The sequence below is a fragment of the Meles meles genome, chromosome 14, assembly GCF_922984935.1.
Source record: "Meles meles chromosome 14, mMelMel3.1 paternal haplotype, whole genome shotgun sequence".
Lineage (NCBI taxonomy): Eukaryota > Metazoa > Chordata > Mammalia > Carnivora > Mustelidae > Meles > Meles meles.
Window position 1 is genome coordinate 85,532,672 of NC_060079.1, and position 27,851 is coordinate 85,560,522.

Genomic DNA, 27,851 nt, shown 5'->3' on the forward strand with positions numbered 1-27,851 from the left:
AGAAGAAGTGAGACCCTTCGGAAGCTGCTGCTCCACGGCCTCCTTCCGGCCGTCCCTTTTTCGGAAAACCACGCCCTGCCACTCCCTGGGCCGCCTCTCTGCCCCACGGCGGTGGGGGGGGGGGGAGTTGTGCCTCAAGGTGGGGGGGCCTCAGGCGATTTCCGGGGTAAAACAGGGACCCTCCTGGGTGGTTAACCTGCTGGACATCCTGCTGTGATGGCTCCAGGCTCCCTCTGTGCCGCCAGAAAACACTGCCGTTCGCAGCCACGCGTGGTCGGCCCGTGGAAGCTGTGTGCGCAGCAGCCCTCCTGGGGTCCGCGGGCCGTGCACACTTGGGCTGGGGCGCCGGCGGGGACATGCCTGCCAAGGGGGTGTCCCCCCGGAGCGGGGTGGCGGTGAGGTCCCCGGAGAGGGGTCCCCGCACAGGGTGTGACGTGCTTCCAGGACAAGAGTGGTCAGGACAAGGTGGTCTTTCAAGGGCAGAATCGGGTGGACGAAGGTGGAGTCCACGGTCGGTCAGCGGAGGCAACACACAGAGAAAAGGGAATCAGCTGCGGGCTGCGTGGGTGAGGACAGAGCTCGAGGCCCGCCTCGGAGGAGTGGACTGTGGGCCCCGAGCAGGAGGGGATGCTCAGAACCGTGGCATCTGCAGCCCCCAGCGGCCAGGCCCCCCGGGGTCGCATCCTGGGAGTACCCCCCCCCCCGCCCCCGCGAGTCAGGTGCGTGCTCTGACCTGGAGGTTTGTGGGCAGCACCACGCCAAGCAGGGGCCTCTCGGCTGGAGTCTGGACGGTGCCAGGAGGACGTGTCTGAGGCTGGAGCCTCCTTCCTGGGCTGGAAGCCTTCCACTCGCCCTGGGGAGCTGCCCGCCTCTCCCGGCTGCTTGGGGACATGCGCAAGACCCTGTTCCGCGGCCAGACCCCTGCCATGCCCTTCATCTCAGGCCGAAGACAGACCCGAGAATGTCAGTGTGTGTTTTCCGGGGTACTCTACGGGGCCTCCACACACTATAGACCGACGATGCTGTCTGGGACGAGCTGGTGTGGGCTATTGCCCGGGTGGCGTTTGGGGCCTGCTGGCTGGGTTCTCATCCCCAGCGGGCCCCCTCCTTGCTGTGCACTGAGGCAGGGGCTCAGTCTTCCCGTCTATGAGATGGGCACAATGGCACATTTCTCAGAGAGCTGCGGGGCCCCTGGAGTTTGCCCAAGGTCAGCGGCAGGGACGCCCACCTCATCTCTCCTCATGCTGCATAAGGAGCCTGTCTGTCCGTGGGTCTGTCCCCCGTCCTCCACCAGGGCTCCGCAGCCTCAGCAGGGGTCCTCTGACAACCCAGAGGAAAAGGGGGGGGTCCCAGAGCTGGCGTCCCGGCACCTGGCACGCGGCCCTCGGCCTAGGTCTGCACCGGCAAACGCTGCCACGTGTGGAGCGAGCGCTGGGAGCAGTGGGGAGCGAGACACTGGGTCGGGACCACGGGCACCCCAGTGCCTGTCACTGTCCCGTGGCAGAGCCCAGGCCACCTGTGTGGTTTGAGACTGTGCCCACCGAGACCTAACTTCGTCCCCTCAAGGTCACTGCAAGGCTGCGGCAAGCCACCAGCCACTCACCCTGGTCCAGACCATCCCCTCTCCTGTGACCCCAGGAGGAAGAGTGGGAGTCAGTGCGGGGAGGGATCTGACTCTGGGGATCTGCGACCTGCGGGCACTGCAGGGAAGGAGAATGGGGCCCGGGGGGTTGCGGCCCTGACTGTGTGCTGCCTGCCAACCCTCGGGTCCCGTGGGCCAGACGGGCCACTGCGGAGGTGCCCCCGGTGCCGCCGTTGGAACACGGACTGGGACTCCGGAGGCCGCAGATGAGGCCCCTGCCACGGTGGGCACGCCCAAGTGAACAAGGCCACAAAGGACCGTCCCTCGGGGCCCCCAGACCCAGCCGCATGGCCCAGGCTTCTGTCCTGTCCACACACCTGGACCCGTGTGCTGGTCCTCTTCCCACAGACTCTCCCGAGCCCGAGGGTCCCGCCTCTCTCCTCCCTTACAGCCCCGTCACAGGGCTCTCCAGGTCCCTGGGCTCCGCAGGGCCTCTGGGCAAAAAGGTAAAGGACAGTTTTAAAAATGAACTGAGTTTTTCTGAAGCGTCTTCTGTCCGAGGAGCCCCTGGGGCGTCACCACGGGCTAGAGCGGCTTCTGCGTGACCCCGCAGGCCCCCGTAGGAGACTGCAAGACCCCACGGGACACCGAGGAGCCCGTGGGACCTTTGTCCTGCCCTTTCCATGAGCTGGAACTCATCTAGGGACCAGCTTTCAGGGGTGCATGGCGCCTCCCCAAGGCCACATCCACCCCTCCATTTGCTCTCCCGCTTCTGCGGACGTCTTCGTCAGATGCGCATCCCAGGGCCTGTGGGCACAAGCCGCTCGGCGCCCGTTCCGAGGCCCTGCTGGGCTCCAATGCCCGGCTGCAGCCACCCGCCATGTCCTGGCTCGTGTGGGCAAGGCCCTGCCTGCCTCTCCCCGGCTCCTCCCCACCACCCCCACGAAACCCCAGCTGAGGCTTTCAGACACGCCCGACACCAGCTCTGGCGTCCGTGCGCCACCCGAAGCCCCTTCCTCCCAAGCTCTCCAATGAGGAAAGCGACATGCAGCTCGGTGGTTGGTGTTAGAATCCGTAACTCTGGTCGGGGTCTGGTCCTGAGCCCCAGGCCACTGTGGTCTGGCCCAGAAAGGCGTGGGTCACCTCTCTGCACCTTCCGGACTCCGCCCACCAACCGTGGCTTGTGCCCTCGGATGGTGTGGTGGGGGGCGCTGCTCCCATTCCAGCATGGAAAGAGCCCTGAGCCGCCATCTGAGTCCTGGACACCTGCTGCCTGCCACCCCCAGCTTCCCAGGGCGAGGCCCACTCGCCCCCGGACCCACGGGCATGCCATGAAGGGGACCAGCCTCGCCCTGCCAGCGTCCACGCCTACGGTAGCATTTTAATTAACCTAAAGCTCCAGCTGTGTTTGCTCTCCGCCATGTGTACCCAACCCCAGAGCCCGTCCAGGTTCATTAGTTGTATGACGTGACGTTGTGGATCCTGGAGGAGAACAGGGTTCCTGCCAGGTCACAGCAGGTCACAGCTTGTGTCCTCTGGAGGGGAGCGATGGGTACCAGGCCCTGCCTGGAGGAGGAAGCAGCTCACCGTGGAGCTGATGGTTCTTGGGACCTGTGTGTTTTTCCGGCCAGGCACACAGAGCCTCCCTGTTTAGCTCACAGAGACCGGGCAGGGGGTCCTGGGGCCACACGTCTGCTCAGGGACCTGCACTGGGGGGGTCGCCACCCAGGTCCCTAGATGCTCACTGGCCACCCCCCCACTCCCCGACAAATGTGCAGAGAAGGTACGAGACCAATGTGGAACGGGAAGGGGAGCGGAGAGTGGGTCCGGGTGGTGGGGCCGGGATCCCCGGTGCCTGATGAGGAGGCTGGGTCGGCACGGTCGTGTTCACCCGGCGATGGGCTGCCAGAGCCAGTCTGGGGTCAGAGGGAAAGGAAGCCTGAGAGGCCGAGGGAGGAACAGACTGACCCAGGGCGGCACCGTCTCAGGAGAAGCATCCGCGGTGAAGGATGGGGCCGGAAGCATCCAGAGAAGCAGGGCTGAGTGCAGGGGAGAGGGAGGGAGGGGGAGGGAGGCTGCAAGAGGGACACAGCGGTCCGAGGACCCAGCGGCCACCGTGTCCGGCTTCACCTGCTGCCCCGCAGAGCGGATGCCTGCTGGCCCGCGTTGCCGTGGTGAGGAGAGGAGGCAGGTGGTGTGGGGGTGCAGGCGGGGCCGGAGGCTGCTGCTGAGCGCAGGAAGCAGGCCCCCCACCGTGTCATCTGGCAGACACTGGCAGGAACGGGCTCTGGCTCTGCCCTCCGCACCTTGTCTTTCAGGGCCTGGAGCCTGTGCTCAGGTCATGCCAGCATTGCCGTAGGGTTCGAGGGGACACGGTTTGTCCATGAGGACATCGCTCTGTGCCTGGCTTAGCTTTTCTTGCACCCCGGGACGAGGAGGGATCAGTGCCAACCCCTGCATCAGTCAGGCAGCAGCATGGAGGGTTGCGGGCACGTAATTGGTGCTGCGGGTACTCGGGGGTGTGGGTACTCGGGGTTGGGCAGCCTCATCCTTCACACTTTGTGTTTCAATGTTCCGTCGTCACCTACCCTGTCTGCCGGATACTATGGATTGTGACCAGAGTCGCTGCGTCTCCGCCCATGAGTCAGCAAGTCCTGTTTGGGGACGCACGTGGCCTGTCACTTGCTTCAGGCCGAGGCGGCCCCTGTGGGCACTCATACTCTCAGCTCTGGAGAGACCGGGCCTCCCTGTCACCAGGCTTCTCCCCGGGGAGGCAGCCAGAGGCCCCAAAACCCCTCTCAGGGAGAGCGGCCGGGAACGCTGGTGATAGGAAGGTCGTGCAAACCGCCCACGAGACCCGCGTCCACGTCACGGCCACCGTGCACGGCCGACCCCATGTTCTCCGCAGACACTGCCTCCCTCCTGTCCCCTGCACTGCGGCCCGCGGGCGGAGCTCCTGAGTTGTGGCTCTCATCGCTGAATGTGTTTTGAGTATCTGCCGCGACCCTGTGAAGAACACGTCCATCTTAAGGGAAAGCCTTTGGCCCAACAGTGGGTTCTGTGCGTGGAGCTCTGGCCCCGGTGACCTCACTGCCCGTCACACAAAGCCAACACAACACGGGCTCTGGGACTGGGCCGGTTTCTGAGAAATGCTACTTGTCGGCTGATCAGGGTTGACGTCCACAAACCCTAGAGCTACGCCCGCCCTCCGGGCCTGTGGTCAGCCCTCTGTCGGATGTGTCCCTGGCTCCAACCCCAGGCTCCAGCTCAGCTGTCCCCGCAGTACAGAGTGCCATCCCCTGGCCGTCCTCCGAGGCCCCGCACAGCTCCAGCGGCTGAGCCCGTCCCCAGAGCTGGCCTCTGGCCCCGGAGACCCGGCCGGAGAGGACCACGTGCCCCTCGGGCCACACGTCCTGCCCTGCCCTGCCCTGCCCTGCTGCACGGACCCCCGCACGCTCTGCGCCGCAGAGAACACAGCTCCGGGAGCGGGTGGAAGCCGGACACAGAGCCGCAGGTCCTCGGACAGCTGGGTGGCTTGTGCTGAGGAGGCCCCGGCGCGCGCTGAGGAAGGAGCCACCGCAGGCAGTGGAGACCGTGGTGGAGGCCGGGCACGGGAACCTCAGGGAGCGCGCACGCCTGTGACCCCCGCGCGGGGCGCACCTGCCTCCGAGGGGCCTCCAGGGCGGTGGCCAGGCCCGGACAGGGCATCGCGGAGAGAACGCCCGCGTGCCTCCGTCCGTGCGCCCTCCTCCTCCACACCCTACCCAGGGCCGCAGCCGCGTGGCACGTACGTAACTCGCAGGAGCCGGGCCGGCTCTGGGTGCCAGAAGAGCGGAAGCAGGGAGAGCCCGCCAGGGGCCAGACCTTGAGGGCCACGCGAAGACCCGGTTAGGGCAAGTATGAGCACAGTAGACCTGGGGCGTGAGGGCAGGACGGGGCAGACGTGAGGGCCGCGGGTGTGGGGCTGCAGGGCACGAGGACGGGTCACAGTTGGGGTAGGGACGTGGGAAGGGCCCCTCAGAGAAGGATGCATTTGGGGAAAAACTCAGAGTGAGCGATGGGTCAGCTCCATGGGTGTTTGGGGCGGAGAGTCTGGTCTGTCCTACTAATAATTTGGGATTTGTCCTGGCCCTTCTCTGACCGTGGCCAGGGCTGGGACGTAGCTCACGCACCACGGCCCTGTGATGAGACACTGGTGTCTGAACAGTCACTCACCGTTCCCGAGCCCCCGGGCAGCGGCTCACATTTCTTGGGTGAATGAACCCTGTGTCAGCCGAGGGAAAACCGTCCACCAGCCGCTTCCTCTGTGGAGTCCACGTTGCCCTTCTGAAGGGGACCCACTTGCTCGCTCTGCTTGAGTCCGAAGGCCGCCTCCAGGCCGCTTGGCAGAGGCACTGGGGGGCTCTCAGGCGCACCAGGACCACAGCGGCGCCGCAGGCCCAACCATGTGCGTTTCCTGGGAGGTGTGGCTGCCCGGCTGCAGGGCTGGCCGTGGATGCGGCCAGCAGGAGTCCAAGGGTCTGGAGCTGCGGCTTCGCCCCACCTCCCTCCAGGGGACTCGCTCTCTCCAGCAGCTGGGAGAGAGGGGGCTGTGTGGGCCCAGATATAAGACCCCTGTCCCGCCCAGGCCGGTCCACCAGCAGGGTGTGGGGAGCTCAGGCCAGGCGTGGCTGTCCTGCCCGGACACACGACCAGAGCAGCCCGCCCGACCCGGCCCAGGTACAGACCCCCGGCCGAGGTCACGGCCCGCCGCAGCTGCTGCCTTCCTCTCAGCCCAGCCTGCAGTGGCCCGAGAGTGTGGGTGTCAGGGCGAGGGAAGCACCGCGGGATCCCCTCCCTCCACCACAGGCCCCTGTGCTGTCCCCTCTGGCGGCTGACCTGCTGCTCTGATGCCTTCTTTCCCAGAGCTGCCGGGGTTGCTGGTTCCTCAGCGGCGTGGCCTCTCTGTGTGTGGACTTGGCGGTGTCCCTGGCCGGGGGCCTGCCCGGCGCCGTGGGGGAGTGTGCCAGGGTCTGCGGCGCGATTGGGCCCCGCTGGGGTGATGCTGGCGGGTGCGGCCACAGGTGCCCCCGAGCCAGGGCTTGCCGCCCGAGTGCGTGCTGTCCCCTGCCTGTGCCCGGGCAGCGCATGAAGTGTTGTGCCCGCCCCGCCTGGGGTGCAGTGCACAGGAAGGAGGGGATTGGAATTGTCCAGCAGGTCAGTCTGGCCACGTGACGGGCGTGAAGGGGGGTGTGGAGCGGGGCAGGGCAGCGGCTGTGGCGGTGAGCGTGCCCCCCCAGCACGGGTGAGTGCGACCTTGCTGCCGGAGGCGCAGGCGGGCAGGAACCGAGTCCTGATGTCGCATTCAAACAGTGGGTAAAAGCTGCCCCCACCCGTGAAGGCTACTGCCCTGACCCGGCTCAGGACTCAGGACGGTCTCTGGGGCCTGGGCTCCAGCTCCACGCATGCCCCCTGCCCGGGCTCTTCCTGCCCACGACCTGGTCGTCCCCCCACCCCCACCCCGCTAGAGGCCTCCGGGCACCTGGGAGCCCCTTAGCAGGAGCCAGGCTCTGCCTCCAGCCCAAACCAAACCTGCATTTTAACGAGCTCCCCAGGGGGTCCCCCTCCCCCTTACATTTTCCAAGTTCTTAGCCCTTGGGGCGTCTGAGGCCCCACCCGAGCAGCCGCAGCTCTGCGAGGAGCACAGGCGCAGGGGCGGACAGACGGGGGACAGACAGGTCGGGGTGGGGCAGGAGAGGATACCCTGGGCCGGAGGTGTAGACCCTGCCCCGCCCCACGGCTGGGGGACGACTGCGCTGGGCACGGGGCCCCCGCAGGGAGGGTGCTGACGGGCGGCAGGTTTGGAGCCGGCCCCCAGGAGCCGCCGCGGCGGGGGCTGGGCAGTCGCTGGCCGGCTCCTCTAGGGAGCCTGCACCTTGAGCTCCCTCCAGAGCTGCGGACCCAGCACCAAGGCCCCGGGACGGGCCAGCGGGCGACCCAGAAATGGAGCCCCGCCGCCTTCCTTTGTGCGCCCAGGACGGGCGTTCCGGGAGACAGGCCGCCGCCTCCTGACGCCGGCGCTGGTGGCCACAGCATGACCTTAAGCTCCACTCCCTGCTGTCCGGGACATCTCCGGGCTGGGGCTCCCCCAGGCACCAGCACAGGTGCGTCTGGGCTGTGCGCGGGCCGGAGGGGGGACGGCCCGTGGGGGGCAGGCTGGGGCCCTGGGGACGCGGCGAGGGTGCCCACGCAGGGCTGCGCAGACGGAGGCCGGCGGCCCTGTCAGTGGGGTCCGGGTGGGGGTGCGCTCCGGGGGAGGGGCTGTGTCTGGCTCCGACCCTCCCGCCCCGTGGGGTGCCCGGGCCGGCTGGAAGCTGCTCACCCTGGAAGCTGGAAGGAGCTCTCCCGGCGGCTCCTTTGTTCACGTTCTCCAGGAGACACACCGTTGCTGCGGTTGCCAAGAGCCCCGGGGCCTGGGGGCGGGTGGCGCTGCGGTCCCCACGGCCACCAGTGCCCAGACACCCTGAGGAGGGCTGTCCCGCAGCGGGGTCAGGCCTGGGACCCTGGTTCCCCGTGGGAACAGCCACCCGGATTCCGTGGGACCTGCTCCGGCCCCCCATGGGGGTGTGGGCACCTCTGAGGCCGGCCAGGGTCCGGGGAACCAAGACCGGGGCAGGAGGGTGAGCACAGCCCCGTCTCCTTGCTGCGGGTCAGAGGGCGCCGGGCGCTCGTTTTGAAGTTATTCATCAGGAAGTTCATTTTCCTGCAGGTGCTTCTGCCAGAGGGTGGGTGGCAAAGGAGCTCACTCTCTGTTTCTGCAGACCCCAACGAGCCGGCCAGGTCTTGTGGCCAGTGGCAGTAGGTAAACATCCGCCACCCCCGTCTGAGGACAGAGGCCCTGGGTGTGCGTGACTGTGCCCGCCACGGAGGTGGCCGCAGGGAAGGGCAAACGCAGCGCCACACGTGGGGCGAGCCGAGCTGGACTCGGGGCCGGAGTCGGCCCGTCGGGGAGGGCGCGGGAGGCTCTGCGGGAGACGCTGTGCTGCCTGCGACTTGGCTGCGGGCAGGCCGCGCTCTCGGGGTGCCTGGCGCCCCCCACGTGTGTGCTTTCCAGGAGGCCCCTCAGCGCGGCCACGGGTCATTTCGGACGTGGGCTCGTTCTCCTCAGTGGGGACCGGCTCTGGTTCCCGTAACTGCCTCCAGCAGACGTCACCTCCGCGGTGCGCCGGCTGTCGAGGGAGCGCGGGGGCTCCGGTGTAACTCGGGGTGGGGGTCTCCCGTCTCCACAGACCACTGGCTGCCTCTCCGAATGAGGGCGTCTGTTGCCTGAGGAGGCGGCGGCCCTTGGTCCGCGAGACGGCGGGTCTTCTCCCCCGGCTGCTGCGGAACACGTCATGCTGGCTTGGACCGGCACCTGCTGTTCACCAGCAAGGCTGCCCGCGCCGCCCTCGCGTCTGCACCAGCCGTGGCTCGTACCTGCCCTGAGTCAACAGGAGACCAAGGGGAGGCCACGGGCGTGACCCGTGTCCCAGGGTGACTCACACTGTGGAGCGGGATGGCGGGTTGGAGCCACGATCCCGCGACAGGCTGAGGTGCCTCCCGTCTTGTCCTTGTGACACCCGTGGGGGCAGCGGTGGTGCGTGACCTCTCCCCACCCCAGCCCGCCCTCGGCGTCTGTCCCTGCCGCCCGCGTGCTGGACCGTGCGCGTGCCCAGCGGGGTGAGGGCTGCCGGTGGGCCAGCGTCCGTGGAGCCCCCGTGTCCCGCTCTGCTGGCCGTGGCAGCCCTCTCGCGGGCCGCTGAGGTGAGGACCGGAGTAGATGAGACGTGCGAGGTCTCCGTGAAGGTTAGTGCAGCCTCTCGTTTGCTTGTAGGCTTCTAGAACTCGGGGGCTTGGGAACCAGGTGCACGAGTACAGTTTGGGAGGAATTCTGGAGAGTCCCGGATTCCTGGAAGGAGCTCCCTGCCGGCGTCCGGACGGACCCTGCCTCCCTTCTTGCACGCGTGATCTGTGAGCCGCCTTCCGAGGGCAGGTCCAGAGGAAGGGTGCTCGTGAGCTCCTGCCCTGAGGAAGGACCAGAGACGATGATTTTCCTGATCTGTGGCCCTTTCGTGTTGACAAATAAGAAAACCCGGTCAGAAAGGTTTGTTTCTAAACAGCGGTGACAGGTGTGGGTGTGGGGCACGTGTGTCCCTGGTGCGAGTGCTGTTCACATGCGGCCCGTGAGACACGTAGGCCGCGCCCGCCGCCTGAGAGCCAGTGGAGATGCTGAGGCTGATGACGTGGCCTGGGGGACCCCCGTGCCACGGGACGCTCGGCCCAAAGCCAGAACGTGCGGCCAGTGTGCCGTCGCTCACACTGCCCTGGGGCTGACGGGATTTGTTTCTTGCTTTGTTTTGTTTGTTTTTAAAGACTTTATCTATTTATTTGATAGACGGAGATCACAAGTAGGCAGAGAGGCAGGCAGAGAGAGAGGAGGAAGCAAGAGAGCCCCATGCGGGGCTCGATCCCAGGACCCTGGGATCATGACCTGAGCCGAAGGCCGAGGCTTAACCCACTGAGCCACCCGGGTTCCCTGAGATTTGTTTTTGCTACAACCCAGACTCTGGGTTTCTGAGGAGCAGGAGACCTTGGTCTGACTCTGTGGGTGTGCAAGGGTTGGGTTGTTGGACCCACGGACGGGCCTGATTTTCCACCTTCTCTCCCTGCTGTCCTCCCTGGCCCGGGAGCTCGCTGAGATCCTCCGGCACCGGCCTATTCAGCCTCCGGGGCGGTCCACACGGCACCGCTCTGCCGAGGGCCGGCCTGGGGCTATTCCAGGAGCCACTGGGCTTGGCATTCCCAGGGTCACGGGCTATGGCTCTCCTGCAGGGACGGCCCGTGGCTCTGTCTGCGAGGTCATAACCCCAGCCCGAAATGGCCCTGGCCCTGTCCTGGGTCCCCATCCAGGCTGCCCAAGCAGACCCCTCCCTGTCCGGGGGCAGCAGAGAAAGCTGACCAGCAGGGATGACGAGTCCGCAGATGCCTCGTGCCGAGACCCTTTGAGGCAAGAGCTGGCCGAGGGCTGCCGACAGCGAGCTCTGGGTGCCGCTGGCTCGCCGTCCTCCTCACCCACCCCACCTGGCCACCCGCGCTGGGCTGGTGTGGCCAATACCTGCCTGGTCCCGTGAGCCTCCCGCACCCCTTCATCCCGTTCTGGGCGCGGAACACCTGCCACGTGGCCGCGAGTGTCTCCCGTGCCGCCTCTCCGGACGCCCCGCGAGATGCCGCCGTCCCTGCTCTGTGTCACGGGCTCCCAGGGTCGCTGAGCGCGGAGGCTTCGCTGTGGCTCTCGTGGCACAGTGTGGTTTCGCGGCTTCACGAGTAAACACGCTCTGGTGTTGTGGCTGGACCCTCTTCCCCAGTATGTGGCCTCAGGACCCGTCTGCTGTGGACTGTGCCCTGGTCAGGTCTGCGTGCCGCGGTCACACGGCATGTCTGAGAGGCGCAGGTCACCCCTGTCGAGCCTCCTTGTGCTGACGCTCGTTTGGCAGTGGGCGCAGGGGGAGAGTGGCCTCGGCTTCCCGAACTCTCCGGCCATGCGGCGTCCGGGCCAAGGGTGAGCCTGCGCACCTGCTCCTGCCCTCGGGGGAGGACGACCTCCCGCCGGTTCCCTGCCCTCGGTGCGTGGCCTTTGGCAACCTTCCAGGTCCCATCCTGGTTCCCAAACCCACGCAGGTGCACACTCTGTTGAACTGAACAGACGCGTGACTCAGAATTCACAGGAATTGCAAACTCAGAAATGTTCAAAGGAGCTCCCGGCTGGGCTCCGTCCTCAATCTGACGCTGGGCGGTTCTGGGAGAAGTGGGGGCCGGCCTGTCAGCCGTCCGGGAAGGACAGGTGTGCGACGGTGGCCTCGGGGGGGACCCCGGTGAAGGAGGCCCTCGCTTGTGGCAGGAGGACCCTTCTGGCCTCTGGGGGCCCCAGGTCCCATGGCCAGAGCTGCAGTCCGGACCTGCCCTGAGCCCAGAGGTGGGCCTGGTCACTGGAGCCCCTGGCCATGACCCCAGCTCCGTAACACAAGGCGGCCTGAACCGAGTGCGGCAGCATCTCTCCCCCAGCCTGGGCCTAGACCCTCTCGTCTGCCTCGCTGGGGACACCCGGAGGCCAGCGGTGTCTCCGGGGCGGGACCGTACCGGGCTCACGGACACCCACCCTCCATGTCCGAGCCCGTTTCTTTGCTCGCCTCCGTGGGCCTTAAAGCAACACCAGAGCCCGTGCACCGAGGACGCAGTCGCCGGCTGAAGGCTGTGTTCACGCAGCCCTGCAGAAAACTGTTCCACAAACGGGGCCATTTGGCCCCACAGGACCCTCGCGGCAGCCCCGAGCCCTGGGAAGCAGCCCTGTCCCGGCGGCTGGGGACACGCCCGTCAACCTGGACCCCAGCCGGCACGTGAATGGCTTCCCTCAGGATTCGGGAGGCTGGCCTGCAGGCCGCGTGCTGACCGGGGGCCTGGAGCCCTCTGCTTTGGGTCCCTGACCTCCCCCTCCCGTCTGGGGGGCGTGGGGGGAGTCCACTGAGGTGCCTCCAGGCCCACCATCATTGTCGCTGTCGCGTCTCCGAGGCAGTGGGCGCTCGGGCCGGACCGGCGCTGCCGCAGAGGGACAGGAGCCAGGGCCCAGGGACCCCCAGGGCAGGGCGGGGCGCTGTGTGACCCAGGCCCTGCTCCCCCGGAGCACAGCCCCTGTTCTGTCCTCGCGCAGCACAGCTGCTCCCTTCCTTAATCCGGAACCGCTCCAGGCGCCGGCTCCACTGCCTCGAGCGCCAGAACCAGGCAGGGATGGGTGGAAACAGCAGGAAGGGGCCGCGTGGGGCCCGAGCGTGGGGCTGCCCCTGCCCAGGGTCTGACGCGATGACCCACATGCACCGAGGATATGAAGAGGTTCCTCACCCACATCAGGACTTCCTGAGCCAGCAGGGCTGGGCAAGGAGGGGCCAGAACGGTCCCGAATGCTCCAGAATGATCCAGAATGGCCCAACGTGGTGTGAATGCAAGGAGGGCGTGTGCTCCAGGCTGTGGGGTTCTTGGGGGCCCTGCTGGAGCCAAGGAGGGTTTTCGCATGGGCTTACCTAGATCAGGGCAGAGGGGAGCCGACCGCGGCTCCCAAACACGGAACCCAGGGCGTGAGGACTTGGGAGAGTGGGCCCTGGTGAGCAGCCCAGTGCAGGGCGTGGGGCGCGAGTCAGCGTGTGTTCCCATGGCACGTGGGTCTCGGTCTCCCCAGGGTGGGCTCAGAGCCCACGTCAGGAACCGTCTTCTCCAACAGGGGGTCCAGTTTTCGGGTCTGGTTCTGAAACAAGGTCTTGAGGAAATGCCTGACCTGACCGAAGCGGGGAGACGTTTTCTGCCTGTTCTGACGCGTTCGTGCTGCCTGTGGAGTCCTGTGTGCTCTTCCCTCCAGGATCCTCCGTGTCCCGTCCCCGCACGTGTGTGTGTGTGTGCAAGGCTGCATTTCTGGGGCGACATCGGCCGTCCCCCGGTGCCCGCCTCCGGGGCCATGTGGGCAGTGGTGACCCCTGCCGTCCACGTCTCCCGTGGTTGTGATTTTCCCGGCAACAGCGGCCGAGGAGAACATACCGTGGACGGAACAGTGGGCTCGATGCACCCCACCCCCCACCGCCCCACGGTGGCCTAGAAAGCCGGGCGCCGGCCAGGGCCCAGGGCAGGCAGTGCGCGCCAGACGTTAGTGATGCTGAACCCCCCCATATATGCCAGGTGCCGCGCACGTCGCCCCACGAGTGGGATGCCACAAAAACTAGCTCAGGAGGCGGAGGAACCCCTGGAAACCAGGGACCCCCACGCAGCAAAGGCGAGTCAGCACGCAGACCGTGGCCCCCGGCCTCAGCCCCTCGTCACGGCAACTCCTGGACAGCCAGTCGGACGTGCCAGCAGCCTGCACGCCGGGTCCCTGGGGCCGGGCCCAGTGCGCCGCTGGTTCAGGTGTAAGGGCAGGTAGCGGCTGCTCCCTGAGCTGGGCCTCCAGGGTCGCGGTGCCCGACGCGTCCCCCGCCACCGTCTCCTCTACCTGCCGCAGGGACAGCGATAACGAGCTCCTGGCGGTCGCCGCTCGGACTAACAGAAACGCGAATAGGGAACCATGGAGGTTCTAAATGCCTCTGGGAACGGCTGAATGTCATTTCCTCGGCCGCTGACACAAGGGTCAGGGACCCACAGGCGCGCGTGACGGTCGAACCCTGCACTCTGTGGTCACCGCGGCCCAAGCTCACCGGGAGGTCCCACTTCTGCTTCTGCTCCTTCGAGCCCAAGGAGTGTCTCCCCCTATAAACCCGTCCCTGACAGTCACCCAGGGGACAGCCTCAGATGGACAGCCTTGTCCCTCCCTTTGAGCTGCTGCTCTCCACGGGCCCTGCTGTGTGGCCTCAGGCAAGTCACTGGGTGTCTCTGTGCCTTAGGGGCTCGTTGGGGATGGGGTAAGAATGCTCCGCCTGCTGGGTGGCTGTGACGGACGCGTCCTTGATGAAGGTGACGCTATGCTGACAGGATTCCTCCGGGCGTGACCTGTCGGCTGACGGGTGGCACCTCTCGCTGGCCGCTGGCCGGAGAGTTCGGGAGAGTCTTACCCCGCTCTACGCCGACTACTCCTACCACGCCACTCGGTCTCCGAGTCGATGTTGGAGAAGCGCTTGCCTTCTGGACTGACCTAAGGCCTGGGCGGGTTTGGGGAGGTTTTCCCTTCTTCGCCGTGGGCCCGGCAGGGGCTCGGGTCCCAACTTCTCCGAAAGCCGTGTCTCCTTCTGCGAGGACAAGCGGGTGATTCCCCTAGTGCTCCTGCAGGAGTTGCTGGTCCTCCCCGCCAGCGCCCCGGAACCCTGGTCCGCTCAGGCTGGAGGGGGCCTGCCGCCCCAGCGCAGGGCCAGCACACAGATGACCTTCTGGGGCTCCGACCCCAGCGACCCCACAGCGGGGGTGGGGCGGGAGGCGGGCGGTGAGCGCTGCTGACACTCAGACGCCCCACGCTGGCCTTGGCTCGTGGCCGTCTCTGCGCGCTGGCTCAAGCTGCCTGCGGTAAGGAGGACTCTGAGGGTCGCCGGGGCCTGGCTGTCTGCCCGTGGCGAACACCGAGTCGTGTGGCATCGAAGCCCGGCATCCGCCAAGGCCTGGCTTCACGTGGCTCCCGGCGGGGGGAGGCGAGGGTGGGTGCAGCGCTCTCCCCAGGGAACGGCGTTCCGAAGGCTACTTTGTACGAGGACGTGTCTGGCTCCGAGCCCATGGAGCGTGGGCTGGGCGAGTCCATGAGCCCCGGCACAGGCTGAGAGTGGGCACGCTCTTTGGGGCCAGGCCCAGGGTGGGTGGGGACGGTGCGGCCTGCGGCCCGCCTGACTGATGCCCTTCATGAGACAGGGACGAACGGGCAAGCGTTCACTGGGTGGCAGGTAGAGACACACGCTCCCGGCGTCCCGGAGCGTGCCTCAGAGCACGCCGCCCCTGACCAGCTGGCGTCCTGCTGGACACAGGTCTGACCCCAGCGCAGCGTCACCGGGGGGAGCCTGGGCTAGGGCTGCGGTCCATGCCAGCAGGATCGAAACTCAGGGCACCCGTTCCACACGTGCCTCACCGAGGCCTCCAGAAGGTTCCCAGACAGGCCTGAGCTGCAGACCCACCAGGCAAGGGCACGCGGCCTCAGCGGCTCTGGGAAGGGGCCTCTGGTTATGGGCCATGGGCCTCAGGGGCTCTACGGAGGGGCGTGGCCTCGGGGTGCAGGCCTTCATCTGCACCCCACCGTCGCCGTGGTACCAGAGAGCTCCCAGACGGTGGCAGCCTTGCCCAGGGCAGCGCCACTGTGAGCCGAGGGGAGGTTCCCGTGCAGGGGTGAGGGGCCGTGTGTCCCCGGCCCTGCGCTGGGCCCCCAGCCCCACTGCTGAGGGGACCCAAGGAGACATGCCACCCTCTCCACGCCCGGGCCTTGTCGGCCTCCCTCCCACTGCCTCTGCGACGGGCCCCTAGCCCGGGGGTCTCCTTTCGGGTCCGGCTGAGACGGGGACGCTGGACGAGCTCCTGCACCGTCGCTCCGTGACCGCGTGGGGCCTCACCTGGCCCTCCTTGTTGGGCCCGCAGCTGGGACGACCCCTTCCTGTCCAGACCGCCGACCCTGAGCCGCGGGGGAGGCTCGTCCTGCATTTCCTGCTGAGCTAGGGCTCATGGTGACCTCCGCCGGGAACTGCGCCCTCCCGCGTCCCCGAGCGGCAGCTGCCCACGCAAGAGCCGCCCACTGCCCCTGCAGGCCCAGCCCCGGGGGCAGAAGCTGGCAGGTGACAGGGACACTCACCACGCGCCGTGGCCCTTACTCATCTCCAGCTGCAGAGGGGTGGGCAGCGGCCGTGTAAGCAGGGCGGCCTCCAGCTGGAGTCCGTGCCTGTGGGCCCACCTGTGCCGTTTCCAGCCTGGGCGGTGCACAGAGTAATGCTCTCGTTCACACCTGAGACGCGGCCTCCGGCCTGGGCACAGTGCCACAACACGCTCCGTCCCAGAAACCCTGCGAGCGTGGGACACACAGCGAGGCTCCGGTCAGCGGTCCACGGGCTCCGGAGACCCTGCGCCAGCCTGTGTAGGTCAGAAGGAACTTCGCGGAACTAGCCGGATTGCCACCGCAGGAAGTCACCGTGTCACACGCCTCTCGGTTCCTCTGTTCAACGCAAGCTCTTTGAGCTCCTATCCCAACAGCTGCTGGGTGGGCCCTGGGCTTGCGTAGTGGCCGCAGACGCTCCGGCGGGCATGCAGGGCCCTGTGAGGCCCGGCGTAGGCCAGGAGGTGGACAAAGGCCTCTGTGAAGTTGTGATCTCTTGACCAGTAAGATCGGACTGGCCGGCAGACGTGGGAGATGCATTACAGGAAGCTGCTCGTGCAAAGGCCCTGAGGCCTGAGGGCCCTTGTCCACCCATTGGAGGAGCTCTGGGAACATGAGAGTGGCCAGCGCCCACAGAGAAGCGTGGTTGGCGAGGCCCCGAGATGTCGCTCCAAGGAATCAAATTCATGTCGACAGCGACCTGGTCGGCGGGACCGGCCGTCTGTCAGACAGCGCAGCGATGGTCAGTAATGGCAGGCCCGTCTCCAGCACGTGGGGAAACCCTGACCACCGGGTGAGCCGGGCACAGCGCACACCGCTATGCAGTGCCGGACTGAGCTCTGGACTCTGGGAGGAGGTGCCGCCCGGAAGCCTCTTCCGGGCAGACACGGTCTGAGGGGACCACGCAGCGTCCACCGTCAGAGGCCTGGACGCCCATGGTCGTCTTTCCTCATGGGCTGGTGGGATCTGGCGGGAGTTGGGGGTGCTGGTGGTGGTGAGATCTGGGCGATGGTCGTCCCGATGCTGGGTCCCGGCTAAGGGACTTGCCTGCTCAGTATCTGCCGCCTTCCCCCGCCCCTGCCCCGTCTCCAGACTTTGGAGGCCTGGCTTCCCGGGTCTGTGCTCCACGACCGGCATCTCTGGGGTTCTGGAGGCTGAAGTGGTGCACGGGTGTGGTCTTCACCACGTGCTAGTCCTTCCTGCCGAGACGAGGAACATCTGAATGTCTTCCCTGCCCCGCCGCGTCCAGGCTCGCTACAAACGAGTGCACGCATGCCGGCAGCACGGGTCACCTGGTCTGGAATTTAGGAACACGCGCCGAGCTCTCTCGGAGCAGATGTCCCCTGCCCTGTTTTCCACCCACAAAGGAGAGCGGCGGCTGAGCCTCCCCATGGCCCGTGGGCCATGGCCTTGCTCGGGGAGGCCATGCAGGTCCCAGCGCCCTGAGTCAGACGGGCACGAGCTGCTGTCCCTTCCTGAGCCCAGAGCCATGGCCACCGCTGCCCATGGGGCCGAGCAGGCTCGGAGCCCTGCGCGCCCCCTCAAGCACAGGCAGGGTTGGCGGGCAAGGCCGTCGGGTGCAGGCAGCTCCCGGAGAGGCCTGCCTGTGCGCCCAGCGTGTCAGCGTCTACACAGGCTTGTCTGCAGACCAGAAGAGCCGGCTGCCGGGCTGGCCCGAGCAGGGCGCGTTTTGCCGCCTCCGCGGGGATCTTCAGGGCGGAAGAGAGCTCCCTGACTGGGGCCTCCGGGCAGTTTGCGGGTCGTAAACTGGTGTAGCAGGACTGTGAGTCATCCCCACCGTCCTGAGTGTCTTTGGAAAAATGGTGTTAATGTCCCAGAATGCGAATTCCACAACTCTGCAGGGGTCTGGCTCTGGGTCACCTGCTTGCTGGCGAGGCCGGCAGACGTGAGAGCAGGGCAGGCGCCCCAGCTTCACGCACTCCACGGTGACACAGGGCAGCCCTTCCCCAGGCCCCTGACCTAGGACTGGCGGCGTGTAAGCTGAACCCGCTTTCCTACTGGCGTCCTGCTCAGCGACCCGGCTGGGCACCCCACCGTCTGTGTCTGTGTCAGGCAGGCAGGGGGCCCGGGGCACAGGACAGAGCCCTGCACATTCCCACGTATGTGCAAAGGTGTGGACCCACGGTGGCCAGGTCTCCTAGCTGACCTACAGGGGTCTGCTCGGGCTGTACCGGCCCCGGGGGCACCCAGACCGCTTCCAGGGCAGGGGGCAACGGCTGTGGGCTCCCGGGTGCCACTCACAGGCACCTTGTCCTCACGTCCCTGCACTCCTGCCGGCACCGCCGTCTGTCCGTCCCTCCTCCTGCCCCCCCTTCTCTCCGTGCCTCTGACACTCCCCACATCTCAAATATTGATGAGCCTCCTGGCACACCGCTTTCCGTGCGCTGAGAAACAAAGGCTTCTGTGCACTGGAAACAGAAATCCCTTTTCCCGAGCCCGTGCCCACCGGCCCCTCCGGTGTTCGCGGACGTGCGCGGCCGTGTGAGGCGGTTTCCTGGGAATGACAGCGGTGTCTGTCTGCTCTCCCCGCAGATGAAATCATGCACCAGGACATCAGCCCGCTCTGCGCCGCGGACATCCATGACCAGCTGAAGAAGCGCTTCGCGTATCTGTCCGGTGAGTGCCGGGAGGGCCGGAGGAGGGTCCGCACCCCAGGCTGAGGGCTCCCGGGATCCCTGGGACTCTGTGGGTCCCATCCAAGCGTGGGAACTGGGGACATGGCGTATGACATGGGCTGCTTTGGGTTTCACCGGGGGCTGGGAGATGCTGTGCGGTGCCCCGGGGGAGGGCAGCTCAGGGTCCTGAGAGGGATGCAGGCCGAGTGCTCTTGCCTGCAGACTCCAGAACATTCCTAGGAATAGGGCACAGCTGACCCCACTCTTGCAGCGTCCAGGGGCTGGGGCCGCCTGGCTGAGCACAACTACCTTCCATGGAGAAGGCCACGGAGCTCTGCCGCACGTGTGAGCGGCCGACTGCCCCAGCGCCTATCCTGGGGTTCCCGGTACCCCAGACCCTGCGTGCAGCCGCCTCCCTGCAGGCCTGGGTCCTGCACTCGACCCACAGGTCTGGGGCCTGAGTCCCCAGACCATCCCTGCTGCCCCGGGGCTGCCCTGGCCCTTCCCCGGCTCACCTGCTGGTCCCCTGGCCTGGGAGCCGCTCCCCCGGCTGGGCCCTGACGGGTGGCCCTGACGTGTGGCCCTGACATGTGGTCCCAGAGCTCACGGGCCCCGGCGGAAACTGAAGGTTGTCGGCGGGACGGGGGTTTCTGGGAGGCCTCGTCCGCAGTAAGGTGGTGCTCCCTCTTGTGAAGCCCCCGTCCCGGCGAGGGGCGTTCTTCCTCCAGGTCACGATCCCACCGCTCTTGGCATTACCCAGGGAGGAGGAAGAGCCCCGGCCCCAAGCCCCTCCGGACATACCTTTCCTCGAGTGTTCGAACACCAGCCAGCGGCTTGGGAGGGGACTGGGTGGACGGGAAGAAGGTCCCCCTCGGTGGCTGTGAGGTCATCCTCCGTGGGCCGGACCGAGCTGGCTGGGCATTGCGGGGACCCGGCTCCTTCCGCACGCAGGGGTGTGAGTCTGGGGGCTCGGCCGAGTGACGCTGTCGGGAGACGGTCCCGGTTCATGCTGCAGCCGGCGCCTCCCGCGGTGAATGTCGGTGCTGGCGCGCCCGACCCTGCCCCCAGTGCCCCTGCGGTGCGCCCTGCTTCTGGGAGGGTGAGCTTGCTGCCCGGCTCCCCCAGATCTCCAGACAGTGAGGTTTTCAGCGTCACTCCGTCAATGCCCATCACACTTGCTGCCTTTGACGTTGTCGTCATACGGCAGGATAGTGCCAGACATGCCCGGAGACCCCAGGAGGTGCCCAGGGGCCCGAGCTGTGGCAGCGGCTACGCCTGTGCCCTCCAAGGAGATCCAGGGTGTGGGGAGTCCACGCTCGCTGCTCATGCTATCCCAAAGCCTAGGGAGCTTGAGACAACCCCTTCTATTGGTTTATCGTTAAGTCCCCGGGCGGGATTCTGGAAGGGCTGGCCGCGTGGTTCTTGCCCTGCGTGGCGCGGGCTGGCTGGACCGTCCAGGGGCTTCACTCGCACGCATGGCATTTGGGGGCCCCTGCGAGAAGCCAGCTGCTCCCTCCCTGGCAGGGCGGGCTTCCACGTGCTGGGCCCGAGGCTGTGCTCCGGGGCGTTCAGCGTCCAGGAGCAGCTCCAAGCAGGGAGAGCAGACGCGGCCGTGTCTCACGGCTCGGCCTGGAGAGCCAAACAGCATCACTCAGGCTGCCTGCGACAGGCCCGGCAAGGGGGCAGGGGCGGGGGCCCGTCCCTCCAGGGGACCATCTCCAGCTGCCCCTCCCTGGGTCATTGGTGGGACAGTTCAGACCACGGGAGCCCCAGACCAAACTCAGCCTCCCTTCAGCCTGTTCCCAGGCCCAAGCCACACACCCAACTCCACCAAAGTCCCTCTGATGCCCCCGCCTGCCCACTGTCCTCCCCCCTCACGCTGTCGAAGGACCCGATTGTCTGGAGCCTCGGGAGGTCGGCTAGGGTAGGAGACGGGGCGTCGTGCGGGGTTTAGAGCAGCTCCCGGCACAGAGAACTGCCGGTCAACCGAGTGAGCAGGACAGGAAGCAGCACAGCCGGCGTTCTGGGCGGCCCGTGGAGGCAGGGTAACGGGGGATCGTCGGAATGCGCATCGCTCCTGCGCGCCGAGAGGTTCTTGAGAAGCACATGCATCTTTGCTGACAAGCACGGCCTTGACCGAGCGCGCTGGACTCGAAGCAGAGGGTGGAGCTCGGGGAGGCGCCCGCGCTCAGTCCTGCCTTCTCTCTCCCCAGGTGGACGTGGGCAGGACGGCAGCCCCGTCATCACCTTCCCGGACTACCCGGCCTTCAGCGACGTCCCCGACAAGGAGTTCCAGAATGTCATGACCTACCTCACCAGCATCCCCAGGTGCGTGTCGCTGAGCTCCGTGGCGGTCAGAGAGGGAGGTGCTGCCCAGGGGGCTCAGGGCCTCTCACGGCCGGTGGCATCCCGAGCCCTCCCCTTGGGAGACGTGGGCTCGGAGGCCACAGCACACAGTGGCTCTGAGACCCGCTGGGGCTCGGCCTGACCTAGGTCCCTCGTGGTGGGGGACTGACCCCAGAGGCGACTTGCCCAGTGGTGGTTCTGCGTCCCCTCTTCCAGAAAGGCAGGGAAGCTTTGTCTGTGGCCTCCCGGCCGCACTGGGCAGAGGCCACACCACCTGGGGCCACTCCAGGGTCACCCACGGCACCCCGAGAAGCAGTGCAGATGTGCACCTCACACCTGATGAGTAAACCCATGGTGCAGTGGTCAAGATGTCCTCACGGGGACCTCGGGGACCTCCGGGGACATCGGGGCGAGGAGGCGGTCAGCTACAGGGCAGAAGCCCAGCCTCCTGTGTCCCCGTGGACACCGTCCTCATTCCTTCGCGTCGGTAAGGACAGGTTTCTGAATTCATGCAATTCAGAGCTCCGTGAATTAGTCTAAGCCAGAAAACAGACCAAAACGGCAAGTTTGATCAGCTGGTTCTTGTCGTATGAAAACTGCCAACCAGGGATGCCCTGTCACCAGTCAGAGCTAGGGGGTCCTAGGTCCTTCTAGCAACCTGGGGGCTGCGGAGCCCTCCTCAGGGATGTGGGTGCTGAGTAGTCACCTGGCAGGACAAGAGTGGGGTCACGGCCGGGTCACGTGGGGTCTGCCCTCCTTTCTTTCCGAGCCCCGGACTGTGGGTGGCTGAGTCGGAGCAGGGACGGCAGCCGCCCTGGGAGTCAGCGGCTTTCCTTAGGGTCCCTGGGCTGGCCGTGCGCCCTCGAGGGGCTTCCTGGTCGGGCAGCAATACCTCAGAGCGCCTCCTTTCACCGTCCCTGGGCCTCGGGATCAGAGACAGGACTGCGGGCTCAGCCCTGCTCTGCCCCCGAGGCCGCCAGGCAGGAGTGCCGCTGTGAGGCGGCAGGACGATGCCGGCACCCTGGGGAGAGGCACCGAGGAGGCTCCTGGCGCAAGGGAGGCCAGGACGCCGAGGGTGGGGACCAAGGAATGTAACTCTGTCCCCTCCCGCATGTGCACAGCGGCGGGCATGGGGGACAGGAGTGCGGGACCAGGCAGCCCCTTGCATGTGAGATGACTGAACTCACAGTGGTTTTAGGGAAAAACAAGTTCAAGGGGATTTAGAGAGAAAATGGGCGATGGCTGGGGTTGGCAGCTGACCGTGGACGCCAGTGCAGTCCCTGGTCTTCTGGGTGCGGGCCGTCCTGGGTCTGGGACACGGCGGCCAGCCCAGAACTCGGTGCCCGGAGTGGGCAGGGGTGGCCTCGCTGCAGAGATGACTCAGTGCGGGGTGGAGGTCACCAGGCACTGTTTCTGGTCGTTCCTGGAGTTTTAAAAGTCAAAGAATCGTGTTCTATCTGGAGTCTGGCATGGAGGGGAGCCCTGTCCCCAGGCCACAGCATGCACGATGCTGGGAGGGGACAGCTGGGCCCAGGGCACACTCTCGGGCCTTCCAGGCTTGCATATCTCCTTGCCCAAGGGTCCCCACCCTCACCAATCTTGGCAGACCTTCTGGCCTCAGGGCCTTTGCACTTGCTGCCCCTCAGTGGACCATGTCAGATGGCTCCTTTTCATGCCTCAGGCCACCTCCTCAGGGAGGCCCTCCATCACACCCACCTAGAGAAGAAGCAGGCTGTCCACCATCAGGGCCCCTCGCCCACCAGGCTTCCTGGACCTTATCTGACACGTGGTGATGACACCGTGGTTTCGGTCCATGCCGGCCCAAGGTTGCTGGTCGGGAACAGCGCGTGTGGGACGACGGAAGTGCATTCGCAGACGAGCGGAGTGGGTCACGGGACTGCCTGACACGGCGTCTCCCCTGCACTTGCCGCGTCGACGAGGAGAGCAGACTCCGTCTCTCCTCTTCCACCCCCCAGAAGGAGCCCTTCTCGGAATGCCGCTCTCCGAGAGCATGGGCACGGCCGAGGTGCGGGCAGAGGGAAGGAGGTGAGGTTGGGCCTCTCGCTCCCTGGGGCTGTCGAGCTGCCTAGGGGCCTGGAGCCCTGGGCTCAGTGCTGTGGGCATTGGTCAGCGTGTGGTTTTCTCTCGTTGCGCTTCTCTCTGGAGGTGGGTGACGGAAAGCGCAGGTACTCGAGAGGCGGATCTGGGCCTGCCCGACGCCGCGTGCCTATGATGCGAGAAGACAACGGAGGCCCCCGTGGGGTCCCACAGAAGGACAGGAATCGGGTGCTGGGTGGCCGTCGAGCATGAGGCAGGCCCCCGCGGCCTCTCCGGGGCTCTCGCCGCTACCTCGGGAGGGTTGTCAGTCCTGACCCTGGTGTTGCCGTGGAGGTCGGCTCCCGAAGGGGGCCTGTTTGGGCGGAGCGCTAGAGAAGGGACAGCGCGGTCTTCCCCCAGAGCCGCTGCCTTCCCCACAGTCCTGCTCGTCAGTACCGTGGGGCAGAAACCACACCCACGAGGAATGACAGGGCCCCGTGCCCACGTCTGCAGGATGACCGCAGCTCGGGAGGGGGGCCATGGCTCGGCTCTCCTGTGGGGACCCGGGACGCCCCCACCACTGCCCCCGCACAGACCTGTCCTGACCCACCAGGGTGGGGAGATGGCAGGGTCCGTCCAGAACACAGGGCGCAGCCCCTCCCCTGGGCTGTGGCTGCAGGGCCGCAGGGCCACAGGGAGAAGGACAGCAGGATGGCCCGGCCTGGGCTTTTCCACGGTGGTGCCCATCCAACGCACAGAGCCCGCACACAGGCTGCTTCTCTGAGATGTGAACTCGTGGTTTTGCTCCATCTTTGAAAACACCCTACTACGTGCTGTGCCGGTCGTCCTCATCGTGCGTGCAAATGCCCCGGGCTCAGCCACGACACAGACTGGTAGTTACCGTTGCAATCCGGCATCACGCCGCGGCGGGCCTTGTCTGTGTGCCGCACACGCAGTAAACGGGAAACGTGGTCTTCCGGAAGCCTCGGTCAAGGGAGCGTGGAAAGGTGCTGGGACAGGTCGGTCAGCCGTCAACCGGTGTCCAGCCCCGTGGGGGCCTCTCTGTGGGCGGCCCTTGGAGCTCTCTCCCAGGCAGAGGTTTTCGTCTTGCTGTGCTCATCCCTCGGAAGCTGGCCATTCCTCAGGGGCTCATCAGCACCGTCTGCAGGGCCCTGCCCTGGGGGGGCGTCTGTGACCTGCACACAGCAGGGACCAAGCTAGAGAGGGGCACCCGGGTTGGTCACCCCATCACTGTCTGCGAGAAATGTCTGGGTTCTGGACACCCTTGGATCCCACAGTGAACCAAACACCGTCCTGTTCCTGCCCTTCTCAGTAAATGAAGTAGGTTGTGCACAGGGGAGGGGGGTTGGGAAGAGCAAGAGGAAAGGGAGGGGAGGGGCCCAGGCTCAGAGGCAGGGGCCAGGGCCTGTGGCTCTAAACCTGGGCCCCGCCCCCTCCTGCGGACCCACCCCTGGCCCCGCCCCCTCCAAGCATGCCCCCACCGACCTGCTCCTTCCTCTCACCCGCCCTGGGGCAGCCCTGGTTTCCAAACTCGGGGTGATCCTGTCCGTCCCCACAGCAGAGTCGTGGGACACTTCGCACAGGCACGCGCACACGTCCACCCCCACGTCCACACATGCACACTTGCGCACGGTCACACGTGCACAGAGTTGCTGACATGAAGAAGATTCCCAACTTTTCTTGGAAAAAGCGGCTTAGGAGCCCGGGACAGGCACCTCCACACGGGAGCCCTGCAGACCCCCCAGGCTGGGCCCCGGAGGCCTCATGCGCCCCTGCCCCAGGGTCTGGAGGGTCGCCTTCCTCTGCGGCCTCTGCTCAGCAGTTAGAGGTCGCACACACGGAACTCAGGAGCCTCTAGAGTTAGCGGAAGCTGATGATGACGTTGACTTTCCTTGGCTGGTTCAACCACCCAGCTGCCGGGGAGAGAGCGCGCCTGTCCCCCCGCCGGCCCCCACGATGGGCACGTACAGCCTCGCACACGTGTGTGCACAAGCATGCACGTACGCAGATGCACGCATGCTCACACCTGTGTACACACACGTCATGAGCACGGACTGTGCTGGAGGAGAGAAGCAGGTGCTTTTGGAAGCACCTTTCTTCCTGCCGCTGACGGGATTTCTGGGTTTTTCCACGGCGTCCGAGTGTAGAGACAGAGTTGTGCGCACATGAGTGTGTACTGAGCCCCTCACACTGCACAGAGAAGGGGAGGCCCCCGTGCACCGCCAGCCTCCTTCCCCGCGTGGATGAGTCTGGGTACTGTCGAAACCTTGTTTCATCCGGGGGCACGTGCCTCTCCGCGCTGGGAGGCACAGGCGCGCCCAGAACGAGCAGGCTCCATCCGGAGTGTGTCGCGGGGACCCTTCCCAGCAGCCCCCGGAGCCTGTTCTGCGGGAGTCGCGTCAGCCCACCCAGCCCAACGCGGCTTCCCCTGTGCCCCCGCTTCCCTGCAGACTCCCCCATAACGAAGAGCCTGGTCCTGCGTGTCGCTGGTTTGGGGGTTCTGAGATGGAACGCCTTGGAGACGATCTGAGTGTAATGCGTCTCCGACGCCACGGCGGGGAGGTCCTTCCGCCCCCAGCTCTGTGACTAGCAAGGAAAGGGCTTTTGCCGTCCATGACTGCTCAGCCCGTCGTCTCACGTGGTCTGAAGCTCTGGGAGCTCAGTGACCGCCACCCGCCACGCAGTCCTCCCTGCCAGCCCGTCTCTCTGTCTTCCTGGCTGTGCACTCCTGGCCAGGGCCAGAAGCTGCCGCCCCGCTGCCCTTTCCCTTGGTTGCAGTGACCTTTCTCTGTCACCGCCGACAATGTGATAGCCAGGTGTGGCCGTTGCAACTTAAAAATGGAAACTATCCGAGCAGGACAGTTCAGGAGTCGGCCGTGCTCCCCGTATTTCTGTTCACACGTGGCCACGCCGGGCAGCTCAGATGGGAGCGGGTTCTGTCCGCGATGGGGAGAGCAGGTCACCAGCGGCCACGCCCTGATTTATGAAGAAAAGGGCAAGAGATTAGTACCCTGACTCCCTGCCCAGGACCGGAGACCACAGCTCTTGCCCTCCTTGGAAATAAGGACCTTCTGCGGTGCGAGGTACGGTCTGCAGGCTGGGAGGCCTCTCCCTCGCTGCTGTCACTCGGTAGCATGTCCGTCCCACGGGGCTGGAGGTGGCCCAGGGGACACGTGTGCTCGCGCTTCAGCCACGGGTGGTGAGGAGACACTTGTGGCAAACGCAGGGGGAAGGAGTCAGATGGGGACCGGGCTTGAGAGCGTCAGGACAGAAGAGGCGTCAGGTCCTAGAGTGCGGCGCTCCAGGCCTGCAGCACCCGACAGCCGTCCTGCCGCAGGCTGGGGACGGTCTGGGACACACAAGGGCCTGTGACTGCCTCCTGCCAGGGGCCTGCCCACCACTGCGATCGTGTCTCCTGTGCCGTGTCCCATGCCAGGTTGAGCCGGCCTCCTGGGGGCTGCTCGGACACGCTGTCACCACAGGCCTGATGCTGCTGAGGTGTCCCGGGTACCTGTGGTCCCTTCACGCCCGAGAGGCACCTGTTCACTGTCCTCCGGCCCACAGGGCCTGAGCCCCCCCAGGCTGAGCGGGAGCTGTTGCTCCTTAAACCCTTCAGCTTTACTGTCCGCGCAGCCCGACCACGAGGCTTCCCGGCTCGCTGGAACCTGTAGGTGTTCGCGGTCCAGAAAACATCGCTCGCAGACGCGGGCTGACTGAGCAGCATGCAACCCTCGTCCTCCTGCAAGAGGGTCAGAGAAGCACCTTGGGCTTTCTCTGGTTGGTCCCTGGACACAGGACGAGAGCTGGGGAAGCGGCCATGACGGAGCACATCCCGGCCAGCAGGGGCAGGTGGCCCAGGGGGGCGGAGGGGGCGGTGTCTGGCTTCCGGGATCGCTGCTGGAGCCAGCCGTCACCTTCGCCGCGTGACTTCTTGGCGGCAGCGCGGCTGTCGGCTGCGGCCGACGCAGTGGGCTGGTTTTCTGGGCTGGGCACTGCAGGCCGTGGGCCAGAGCTCTGTTTTGTAGACACAGGCCGCATCCATCTGCCTAGTCAGTCTTTGGGACACAAGAGTAACAAAGCTTAACTTCTTTAAAGGGATTTGTAGCCATAATTAAGGAGATAGTTTTGCTGCTGGTGGAAAGTTGCAAGTCGGCGGGGCTGGGGAAGGGCGGTGAGTGGTGGTGAGTGCGGACGTGGCATCAGGATGGGATCGGGGAGCGATCCCTGACGGGCGGGGGATGGGCACAGGTCAGCAGACCCTCGGGTCCTGGGCACTGGGTGCAAGAGCACAGGGACGCCGCCCTCGGTGGACTGGAGGAGCCCACCCTGGGTCTAGCTGTTCGTGCCCTGTGCCGACGGCCGGGTTGGGGGCCGGGCACGGCCGGAGATGGGTGGGTCAGTGGGTGAGGCTCTAGAGGATTTCCAGGACTTTGGGCAGCAAAGGGTCCAAGCGGCCACCACAGACGGCATGGGACCAAACGCTGTCCCTCGCACACACACAAGGACAGAGGTGGCTTGGGTCATAGGAGTCCTTCTTGGTGTATCCCAGCCCAGCAATGGAGCCCCAGCAAGGCTCACCTCTGAGCTGCCCCGTGAGAGGGCCGTGGGATCCTGGCCCCGCCCCTCCAAGCTCTGGGGTCACTGATCGCCAATTTAAAAGGAAGGTAGAAGGGTAAGTCCGGGGCTTGTCCGTAACCATCAGCTTGAGACCGGCGGTTTTCCAGAGGAGCCTCTTGTCCGCCCAGAGAAGGAGGCCGAGTGGACCAAGCCTGCTGTCCCTCCGCAGCCGCTAACTTCAAACAGCCGGGCCACACGCCCTCAGGTGATGCTCTGGCCGGTGAGGGCTCTCCCGGTGGGCCGGGGCTCGGGAAGCTGGTGCAGCCAGTAGCCCCCTGGGCATCCG

General features: G+C 66.3%; 1 protein-coding gene across 1 annotated transcript in view; it reads left to right on the top strand.

Moving 5' to 3' along the window:
- MCF2L (MCF.2 cell line derived transforming sequence like) overlaps positions 1 to 27,851 on the top strand; it is a 124,894-nt gene that overhangs the window by 58,436 nt on the left and 38,607 nt on the right. Inside the window, 2 exon segments of the mRNA XM_045978175.1 lie at positions 18,462 to 18,545; positions 20,758 to 20,872. Of these exon segments, the coding sequence (XP_045834131.1) occupies positions 18,462 to 18,545; positions 20,758 to 20,872 (199 nt within the window).